Here is an 11,704-nt window from a genome sequence, read left to right on the forward strand (position 1 = left end):
CAGGACAATTTTTAATATAACTCCGACTGGATTCGTCTGAAAGAAGAAAGTCATATACACCAAGGATGCTTCGAGGGCAAGTAAAACACAAGCTAATTTTCATTTTTGGGTGAACTAACCTTTTAAAGAAGTTAAAAGAATAAACAGAAAAATAGTAAAACATTAAATGCAAGTCAATTCACTGCTCAATATTACAAGACTGAAAATATGAAGTATATAAACAGAAGAAAAACAAAATTGAAAGCATACCACCAAAACTTTGAGCACAAGGTGATTCTGAAATGATGACTCCAGTCTGTGGTTTTCTGCAAAAACGAAATACAAGGAATGTGATTTACCTCCATGTTAGAATTTAACAGAAACTCATTTTTAGTGTGAGGCATTAATAGCATTTCCATGAAATTATGGCAACATCACAATAAATATGATTTAGACCAATGTTTCTCAACCAGGGGGCCTCAGCAAACCCAAGGAGGAAGCAAGATGACTTAAGTATTTAAATAAATAATAAATTATTATTAATATATTAAAATAATCTAACTCCATTCTAACTTAAAATGTTAAAATTAAAATCAATAAAAATATAAACTGAAATCATATTTATTTTTATTCTCCCTCAATAACTATTGCTTTTACTGACAACATATGGTTCTGGAATACAAAACATTACTGAATAGTGGTTAATTAACCATGTTAATTCAACAAATGAATGAAGGATAAAAACAAACAGCTTTGTCCTAATTACAGCAAATATTCTAGAAATATCTTGGTGTGAGAACCACTGATTTAGATTCAAGTGAATTTTAGTTGATGTTCCTTATAAAGACACTATGAACGCCTGATCCTGCCTCAGAGTTCTAATTAAAAAGCAAACTGCGACTTTAAATCTTACAATTACAATTTTATTTCTTGTCATTTGTACTTTATTTCTAATAATTGATGCATTATTTGTCCCAATTGTGACTTTAAATATTACAATGTGACTCTATATCTTGTTATTACAATTGCAATGTCACAGTGTGATTTTATTTTATTTCATATTTTAAACTTCATCTCACAATTACCTTTTTCTGACTTTGAGGCAGTAACTGGCTTGCGTAAGATTTTGTTTAAAGGGTTAGTTCACCCCAAAATGAACATTCTGTCATTAATTGCTCGTCCTCGTGTCGTTCCAAACCTGTAAGACCTCCGTTCATCTTCGGAACACAAATTAAGATATTTTTGATGAAATCTGAGAGCTCTCTGACCCTCCCATCAACAGCAACGCAACTGTAATGCTCCCAGGTCCAGAAACGTAGTAAGGACATCGGTAAAACAGTCCATGTGACATCAGTGGCTCAACTTCAATTTTGCGAAGGTACGCCAATATTTTTTGCGCGCAAAGAAAACAAAAATAACAATTTATTCAACAATTCTTCTCCCCCGAGTTACGTCTTCTGCCATTTTGGAGAGTACCCAAGAAAGTAATCAATGTAATCAGTGTTGTTTACGTTAGAGGGGGAAAGCACGCACATGAACGTAATCAGCGGTTTTTTACACTTAGGGGAAAGTGTGCGTATGCATTGTGATGCTCTCCAAAATGGCGGAAGACGGTAACTCGGGGGAGAAGAATTGTTGAATAAAGTCATTATTTTAGTTTTCTTTGCGCACAAAAAAGTATTTTCGTAGCTTCGCAAAATTGAAGTTGAGCCACTGATGTCACATGGGCTGTTTTACCGATGTCCTTACTACGTTTCTGGACCTGGGAACATTACAATTGCGTTGCTGTTGATGGGAGGGTCAGAGAGCTCTCAGATTTCATCAAAAATATCTTAATTTGCGTTTCGATGATGAACGAAGGTCTTATGTGTTTGGAACAACATGAGGATGAGTAATTAATGACAGAATTTTCATTTTGGGGTGAACTAACCCTTTAAAGCTAACTGTTATGAAGCCAAGACAAAAAAAAAGGTTATGAAATAAGAACGAAAAAAGATAAGAAGAATTTCAGGCTCACCCCAGTCTGTGAGAAACTCTGCAGCAAAGCGATACAGTAAGTTCATGATCTCGATGACCACAGCGTAGATGATACTGGGTACAAACAGCAGAATGCTCGTCGCAATGTCAGGATTTTCATTGTATATATTTATGGCCCAGAACTCCATGTCAAAGTAAACCATCATCACGTAAAAGGACAGATACAGGCACAGCAGAACGAAGGGAACCGACACCAAATATATCCTCAACTGCCGCCTGTCGTGGGAAAATAAACACTGTCAAAACAAACTGAGCATCTAGAACACTTCCCATATTTATCATGCTCATATGTGACCCTGGACCACAAAACCAATCTTAAGTGTCAATTTTTCGAAATTGAGATTTATACATCATCTGAAAGGTGAATAAATAAGCTTTCCATTGATGTATGGTTTGTTAGGATAGGACAATATTTGGTCGAGATACAACTATTTGAAAATCTGGAATCTGAGGGTGCAAAAAAAAAAATCAAAATATTGAGAAAATCGCCTTTAAAGTTGTCTAAATGAATTTCATAGCAATGCATATTACTAATCAAAAATGAAGTTTTGATATATTAACGGTAGGAAATTTACAAAATATCTTCATGGAACATGATCTTTACTTAATATGCTTATGATTTTTGGCATAAAAGAAAACTCGATAATTTTGACCCATACAATTTTTGGCTATTGCAACAAATATACCCCAGCGACTTAAGACTGGTTTCGTGCTCCAGGGTCACATATTTGTTTGATTCTAATACTTTTCTTTTTTTTTCGAAAACATGATAACATTTCAAAAACTGGTACTTTGAGCTAGGGTAGACCGGTTCCTCTCGGCCCGTGACTGGATTAAATCCCAGAGCTCCATGGAATCCAGCCCTCGGTTCTTCAAACGCTTTTTTGCGGCTCAGAGTTCCCCACCCGTACGCCAACGTAGCGCTGCATCTCTTCCACACTTCCAAGAATACTGTAGACCAAACCAGGTTGAAGACAGCAAACAGCACATACTTGTCATAGTCCTCCCAGTCAAAGAGGTAGTAAGGGATACCGATGAGGGCCATGGGCACCAAGGCAAATGTGAAATACTCCAGAAATCCAAAGTAGAGCGCCAGACCCTCACCAAAGTAATGTCTGATGTCATCTATATCATGGAGGACACAAACGGAACATCTTCAATTAATATAGCACAGTACACAGCAGTTTCAATGCATGTGTTTAATGTTCAAAAACACCAGACTTTAAGTTGAGCTGAGCTTTGAGATGGTGCAAGTACAAATCTGCTTCACTTTACATTTGCATTAAGCAAGCAATCAACAGTACTTTTGAATTCCCAGAATAATTCAAGAGAACAGCTATAAATTGCACACCCACCAAATATGACATTCTGCTGTACTTATATAAGCAAAATTCTTCTGGAATTCTTTTCACAGTAAGTTATATCAGAAAACTGATAATAAAGGCTGGAATTGGGTTTAAAGTTCGTGCTGCCAGCGCACACAGACAGAGTGACTCACCCAGTGGCTGCAAGGACAATTTGAACTTTTTGTACCATGAGAACGAGAGCCTTTTAAGGTCTTCTTTGTTATGGAGAGGAAAATACTGGATTAGGACACCTTTAGACTGCAACCTCCGCACTGGAAAAGAGTTTACCGATAAAATGTAACTTCAAACGTAAAAGCAATGTGAATAAAAAAAATACTAAAGCATTACTGTTAAACAGCAAATATGACAATCTGAATGGCAATGTTTTAAATTAAGTTTCAACTGTTGACCACGCTGCACTTTTTCTATTTCAAGACAGTTTCACACTGATATAAAACAACAAAAAAAAGTGTTTTATTCTACACGGGCAGAGTCTCCTACTCATGTGAAACGCCATGTTGAGATAACATGACCTTACAATACTAATATTCCATTTCTGAATTTCACTTTTGAATAACCAAGAATAACCAAGTAATCAAAAACATTTACACCAATAATGTTTTAGCACACAGAAAGTGTGACCATTGGTTAAAGGGTTAATAAAAATAAAAATTCTGTCATTAATTACTCACCCTCTTGTCGTTACAAACCTATAAAACCTTCGTTCATCTTCAGAACACAAATTAAGATATTTTTGATGAAATCCGAGAGCTTTCTGACCCTGCATAGACAGCAATGCAACTGACACGTTCAAGGCCCAGAGAGGTAGTAAGGACATAATTAATAAAGTCCATGTGACATCTGTGGTTCAACCTTAATTTTTTGAAGCTACGAAAATACTTTTTGTGCACAAAGAAAACAAAAATAACAACTTAATTCAATCATTTCTTCTCTTTCGTGTCAGAATTCAACGTGCGATAGTACAACGGCGCAAGCATGTGCAGAAAAGAACTGTTGAATAAAGTCATTATTTTTGTTTTCTTTGCGCACAAAAAGTATTCTCATAGGATTTCATCAAAAATAAGGTCTTGTGGGTTTGAGGGCGAGTATGAGGGTGAGTAATTATGACAGAATTTTCATTTTTGGGTGAACTATCCCTTTAACAGCATTTTCACCACCCTCCCCTCAGAGAAGCAATTTATTACTTTTTGTTTAAAGGTTATGAGGATGAACAATTGCTAGAAATATGATGCACAGATGACTAACACCCAGAACATGTAATTGGGGTCAATTTTGATTTCAAGTTGACTTTAAGATACACACCATTGTTTGAGGTACTGTTCTTGTGCCGGGCCATTCAAACAAACAGAACAATTTTGAAAGCTTAAAAGAGCCAGCATGTTTAAAATTGTCTGGAAAATGTACAAATATTCTGCATTTCAAACTGGGATAGGAGCATTTTAAATAAAAAATACACACAGCAACTTTAATGTTTTTGTTACTGTATTCATCTAATGCAGCTGGTTATAGAAATACACTTACCAACTGATTTTCCAGGGTAGAGCTTAAGCTTAGGGTATCCTGGAACATGCTCTTCATTCTTAGCCCTAAGTGTGTCCAACTCATGTTTGATAATATATTGACACTCTGCGTCACTGAGGAATCCTTCTCCATCTCCTATGAGCACAATGTAACAACGCAATGTTACAGAACAAACTAGACCAATACAGTTACTGAGTGTATTGTATCTTAATACTGTATCCCTGTTGGAAAAACCAGTCACACTTTAGTTTAGGGACCAATTCTCACAATTAACTATGACTTTAACCTCAATAAACTCCTAATTTGCTGCTTATTAATAGTTAGTAAGGTAGTTGTTGTTTACGTATGGGGAATCTAAAATATGGTCATTCAGAATTAGACATGTTCTTCAGAAATAGTAATAAACAGTCAATATGCTAGTAATGTGCATGCTAATAAGCAACTAGTTAATAGGGAGAATTGGTCCTTAAAATAAAGTGTTATCGAAGAATTAACATCTAGTTTCTAATTAGTCATATACTGTAGATGTGAAGCCTATATAATGAACTAATGAAGCTGAAATCACAAATCTCACCATTAAAGTCTTTGAAGCTTTCTCTGTTGGCATAAGTGAATCCTCGCATTGTCCCATCTTGAAACTCCTTAAACAACCCTACATCCTCAGCTCCATTTAAGAGCCTTTGCAATGTAGAGCCCACCACAAAGACATTTGGATTAGGCTTCTGATCATCCTGAGCTGGAAACAGGAGCTGATTCACCAACAACTCTGCTCCTGTAAACAGAATCACCATGTTACACTACATATTTTACCATGTCAAATTCCCAATAAATAAAAAATGTGCATAAAATTTAACAATAAAAAATTAAGTTTTCTGAAATATATTGTCTAAGCTAAAGAAAACTGTGTGACTCTATTTATTGACTATAATATAATTCATAAATATTATAACATTTGTCTTGTCAGGCAAAAGGTCATATTATCTGATATTTTAGTTTTTTTGACATTGACATTTACATTCATATGTATTAATTTATCCTTACACGTAAGGAAGATTACATAGAGCCACCATTATTCATAGTACACAATGGCAAGTTTAGTGGAAATCTAATTTAGTAAACAAGATAAATCAGAGGTGAAATGCAGAAGATTTTTGTGATGGTAGATTGGGTGGAGGTTGGCAGTTCATTTTTACCAGAGAACAGTCATGAGGGAATCATTTCCCGTTTTTTTTTTTTCTGCATACTGGCTACATCACACGATTTTGATGTTGCAGACGAAAGTTTTGAAATAGTACCACCAGGCAGTGAAGCATTCTCAATAAACCCATATTTTAATGATTTTTTTTTCTTTATAATCGCATCTGAACAGTTGCAGAATAACTTAAACACAAAATTAATTTCAATGCAGAACTGAAATTGTAAACATGCTAATCAAAGAAGAGGCATATTCAAGTAACTGTGTATAAAAGGAATTTTTAATTTACTTTTGAATAAGTCATGTCATTGAACCATAATCTGTATAAATATAAAAACTAGTGCTGTTAAACGATTAATCGCGATTAATCGCATCCAAAATAAAAGTTTTAATTTACATAATATATGTGTGTGTTGTGTATACTTATTATGTATATGTAAATACACACACATACAGCATATATTTTGAAAATATTTACATGTATTTACATGTCTATATTTATATTCATATAATTTATATCATATATAAATATATTTAATATATAAACGTAATATTTTTCTTAAATATATACATGTGTGTGGATTTATATATACATAATAAATATACACAGTAAACACACATATATTATGTAAACAAAAACATTTATTTTGGATGCGATTAATCACGATTAATCGTTTGACACCACTAATAAAAACAGCTTGATACAATAACATTTCATGTTACTGGTCTCTAGTATTGAAACATTACAGCAGTACTTTATCCTTTATGACAGCTTTACAGCTTAAGTACAATAAAAATGAATTACAGAACTAGTACTAATATACATTTAACACTGCAGTGTCAGGCTATTTTAATTAATAAATAGCGCACTGAGCAGTTAATATGGCACAGAGTCGCTCCTTGTTGTCTGTGCAAGCAATATATATGAAGTAACTTTGCACTTGTGTTTCCTCTATCAGCAGAATTTGATATTATATGTTCCTGACCTCTGTGAAGGGCAGGGTTCATGTTTGGTTGGTCAGAGTGGTTGAGTAACACTGACAGAGGCCCAAAAAACAAAGAATGGACTTCAAACACCGACAACTTCAGAAAGCAAATAGATATTTCAGAAAATGTTAAGTTCCTGTCAACCTCTTTGCCTAGATGTAACATGCCAGGGGTCTCACCTCCATTTTGCTGCTTGTCTCTGATCCTGTTTAGTAACCAAGTGATGGCCTCTGCTTTAGTGTCATCAGCAAGCTCCAAGACCACCAGAGGGGTGAACGAAGAGACATCACTGTCAGAAACCGACAAGCCAAGTTGCATTTTTCCTGATCCCTGTGTTACACACAGACGAAAAGAGGCAAGGGGCATAAAAAAATTATAAATAAAACATATCACTCTCCTCAAGATTCAGATACAAAAGGTACAGGGTGAGATTTTACTTCAAAGCAGATGAAACACCACAAGTAACACCACACAATTCGCACTGTGAAGAGCGAGCCTTATTTGCATCTATAACTGCTTATGAAAATGTTTTCATGTTACTCAGAAGACTAATGCAAATAGGTCATTCTAACTAATAGGTTAGAATAAAATTCATGGTTGGTCAAAAAAAAAACTGCTTGATGATGAAGACATATCATCATACAGTATAAAATTCACTTTATATTATGATTTACTCTTCCAATACACACTACCATGCAAAAGTTTAGGTACACTTTTATTTGGCTAAAATATATTCAATTCATCAAATGTGGCTTTTACACTATTACAAAAGAAATCAAGTGAAAATTAAAAAGCACAACTGTTTTCAACATTGCTAATAATATTACATTTTTCTTGAGCACGTTACTGTATTTTTGATCAAATAAATGCAGCCTTGGAGAGCATAAGAGACTTCTTTCAAAAACATGAAAACATCTGGCACCAAACTTTTGAAAAGTACTGTGTATCCATTTTTCTTTGGTCAAATAACAAAACTGATGGCAAGACTTGAAGATGCTTTAAAGGAGCTGATGCTTTTAAGTGTTGTAGTAGTTCTATGTTCATTATAGTACAAAGTTCTCTGGAATATTTGATTCTGATTGGTCAGTCGTGGCATTGGGCAGTCAAGTCTTTTTGTATTATGGCTGCTAAACTTTATATTTCACCACTGTCTATATAGCAACATACAAGTGCTATTTTTGTGTGTCTTGTATCACTCTGTGGTCTCTTTCTTTTTATACCAACTAAGCTGGTCTGACCAGCAGTAATGTACCCAATGTACCCATGCAGAAGATATATATATATCAACCAAATACTCTTCAAGTGTAAATTTTGTTATGATTCGCAGCTTAAAAAAATTTGTGTGTGGAAAAAATTAGTAGTACACCGCTACATCAGCAATGATGATAATAATATTACAATACTCACTGAAAAAATGATTCACTGAATTTACTTTTTTTTTAAGGTAAGTGGTTGCAATCAATTTATTTTAGTTACATTTCAATAAACAAATTTAGTTCACTTTAACATTTTTTTATTTTTATTAAATGTAGCTAAAATAAATTGTTTGCAACCACTTACCTTAAAAAGAAATTTAGTATCATTTTTTTTTCTTCAGTATTCAATATACATTAAGAGCCTAATATTAGAATTATAGTATAACATCATTAAAGAGGAAAGCTAGAGAAAAACTTTTAACTAGTCTAGTTTGGACAAACCTGAGAAGGAAAGGAAGGTTAAAGGAAAGTGTGGAAAGGGACTTATAGGCATTTCCAAGCTATCTACCATTCCATTGTATATGTAAAACAATCTACAAATGGAGGATTTCAGACCACTTGTAATCTGTAATCTGTCCACCAAAAGCACTTCAAGAGCAGAGATCAAGATGCTTCAGGGCCTGGCAAACTTGAATTCAACATTACAACAAGGAAAGAATGTGAAACCATCAGTAAAAATGTTGAAGCTGAACCATAAATGGAGTTTTCAACATGATAATGACCCAAAACATGCAAGCAGATCCACAAAAGAATGGCTCAGAACAAAGAAATGGAAAAGTCTGGAATGGCCAAGTCAAAGTCCAGACCTCAATCTGACTGAAATGTTGTGATGGGCCGTACATGAAAGAAAACCCTCCAATATCACACAGTACGGAGGAATGAGCAAAACATTTATTCTTGTTGATGTTTTTATAAGAATTAAAGGAAACACATCAAGAAGCCACAGATGTAGGGGGTGTACTTATTTTCTGCACAGTCAAGTTTCCATTGTTATTCATTATATCACACACATATTTAGATTATGTTTGATGTTTTAATTAATCTAAGACTGCAAAAAAGCTTTCTGATGGTTAGGTTTAGGGGAAAGGTTGGGGTTAAGAGGGAGGAAATATCATTGGTTCAATATAAAAACAACATAAGTGAATGGAAAGTCACCATAAAGGTACAAAACAGGTAGGTGTGTGTGTGTGTGTGTGCATGTTTATGTGGTTTATGAGGACACAAATTTGTATAATAACATGGGTATGACATAGGTATTACAACGAGAAGGTGATTTATTGTGTGTGTGTGTGTGTGTTATTTTGTGTCTGCCTGCTGCTACACTGCAAATTGCCTGATGTGATTAATAATGCATGTATGCATCTGTTTATGGATTGTATCTGTATGTACAACATAACATCAACCATTTGAAGATGCTCGCATCCTTAAACATGCAATTCTCGAAGAAAAAACATTCCTGACAAGAAACATTACATGAAAAGGTGTGGCATAAAAACTGACAAAATAGTGTGTAAAGGCTGTGTAAAACCTAAATGATTAATTGCCTGTATTCATTGTAATATAATTATTGTGTCTTTGATTGACAGCTCTTTTACATTCTCTTGCTTTAGACTGGTACAGCCTGTACTGATGTTACTTGGTATTCGTAGTTTCTTCTACAATGTTTTCTGTTTCTTGGACAAGACATTGAGGTAAAATGTGTCCAAATGTAATTCATAAACTAACTACTAAGTGCCATTACCATCACAGTTTGTGGACATGTCTCAGGAAACACAGCATGAGATTCTCATTACATTTAACATTTCTTTGCTTGTCTTGTCTGAATGAACAGTCAGCGGGGTTTGACTTCACTGACAGATTAATTACCGGGCGGAGCTAAACATGCATGCCCGACTACGAAACATACAAAAACAGGCTATATGTGACCCCACTTACATTATACGGACAAATAACCCACAAACGCCACTCTTGCTACCACTTTGCAAAGCTTAAATGCTTGTAAAGTAACATATTAAAGATACAAGTCGTATGTCAGGCCTGAAACCCCACTGACGTGTAAACTATATCTACTCACAGTGTTGCACGCGCGATCAGCTGTCCGGAAAGCGACACAGATGTCAGTCCTGCGCTTTAGAGACCATTTAAGCCAGCTGATTTAAAAATCGTGTTTAAATTTGTGTTTAATTCAAGTGTATGAACCGGAGAGGTTTAAAGTTAAGGCTGACTTGAGTTCCTCCACGTCATCGAGATGACACAGCCCTGATTCTAGTTCACACCCACCCACCGTTCAACCCTGTTAAATAAACACATGAATATGCAACTGTTTTCATTTTTTTATTTAATTATGCAGACAATGAAGAGCCTACAGACTGAAATAGATCCTCTTACAGTTATTCGTGTAAACGCCTACACCGTTATAAATGCGTTTTAACATCAAAGAAAATAAACATTATGTGTGCCTTCAAACAACACGTATGCAGTGAAAACGACTTCTGAACTGTACATTTAACGCTGATAATAATCACTAGCCAGCTAGGAAGTCTATATCAGAGTTCACTGTTGTTGACGCTTTGTCACGTGATCAATGCTAGTGCTGTGTCCGATTCGTGAGTGAATCACTCTTTTGAACCGGTTCTTTGCAATGAACCAGTCTGAACTGATTCATACAAATCGCGAATCAGTCTGGATCTGTCAAGCCAACTGAATCAGTGGCTTATTAAATGGGTCGGAACTCGGAATGGTTACATTACCACTATTTTTGTCATATATTTAGGTTAGTTTAGTTTATGTTTAAACCGTTTACATAGTTACAATGGACACTGAACTGCTTAACGGATGCTTCACACATATCAATGCAGAACAATTCATCACTGATGCACAAATGTATAAATATCAGTACAAAATTAGAGCTTTATTTATACCATCAGTTAATTCCTCACTCCCTGCGAAAGCTCTTGAGACGGTTCTCGGTTTATTCTTTTTTTTTTTTAAGTGTTCAACTGATTCACTCAAAAGATTCGACTCATTAGAACAATAATATGTTCACGATTCGGACATTGAACGACAAACTGTTGAAAACATGGCTGAGGTGACAGTGTTAGCGGGCACTGGGTAAGTGTGACCCTCTAAACACATATTTAAATACAAAACCCTTCAAAATGAAAATGGTGTGAATTACGTTATATTTGCTTTGTTAATGTTGTTGTTTTAGTTAGTTTTATTCGTTATAGTTTGCATCTTGTAAGTTAACTGTTAGTGTACACACAGTGTTGATCAATAAAACCTAATATTAGGTTGTTTGTTAATGTATTCTGTGTTACTTATTTAAATTGTCTTAATTGTTACAATTGACTGTCTTAATT

At 34.8% G+C, this 11,704-nt stretch overlaps 2 protein-coding genes across 6 annotated transcripts in view; one reads left to right on the top strand and one right to left on the bottom strand.

The window, feature by feature from the left end:
* LOC107657579 (anoctamin-10) overlaps nt 1–10,601 on the bottom strand; it is a 38,864-nt gene extending 28,263 nt beyond the window's left edge. The window contains exons 1-8 of one of the 2 annotated variants that reach the window (XM_016445732.1): nt 10,417–10,601; nt 7,266–7,409; nt 5,479–5,676; nt 4,905–5,039; nt 3,515–3,634; nt 2,808–3,141; nt 1,997–2,232; nt 250–305 (exon numbers count right to left, since the gene is read on the bottom strand). In XM_016445732.1, coding sequence (XP_016301218.1) covers nt 250–305; nt 1,997–2,232; nt 2,808–3,141; nt 3,515–3,634; nt 4,905–5,039; nt 5,479–5,676; nt 7,266–7,404 — 1,218 coding nt within the window. In that variant the 5' untranslated portion in view covers nt 7,405–7,409; nt 10,417–10,601. Of the gene's footprint in view, nt 1–249; nt 306–1,996; nt 2,233–2,807; nt 3,142–3,514; nt 3,635–4,904; nt 5,040–5,478; nt 5,677–7,265; nt 7,417–10,416 lie in introns of both variants that reach the window. The other variant, XM_016445731.1, reaches the window with a different exon arrangement.
* LOC107657580 (1-acylglycerol-3-phosphate O-acyltransferase ABHD5-like) overlaps nt 9,906–11,704 on the top strand; it is a 12,850-nt gene continuing 11,051 nt past the window's right edge. For 2 of the 4 annotated variants that reach the window (XM_016445733.1, XM_016445734.1), the window contains exon 1: nt 11,421–11,453. In XM_016445733.1, coding sequence (XP_016301219.1) covers nt 11,422–11,453 — 32 coding nt within the window. In that variant the 5' untranslated portion in view covers nt 11,421. Of the gene's footprint in view, nt 10,034–11,419; nt 11,454–11,704 lie in introns of those variants that run through there. The other 2 variants (XM_016445735.1, XM_016445736.1) reach the window with 2 other exon arrangements.

Source organism: Sinocyclocheilus anshuiensis, unplaced genomic scaffold (genome assembly GCF_001515605.1).
Source record: "Sinocyclocheilus anshuiensis isolate Anshui unplaced genomic scaffold, SAMN03320099.WGS_v1.1 scaffold251, whole genome shotgun sequence".
Lineage (NCBI taxonomy): Eukaryota > Metazoa > Chordata > Actinopteri > Cypriniformes > Cyprinidae > Sinocyclocheilus > Sinocyclocheilus anshuiensis.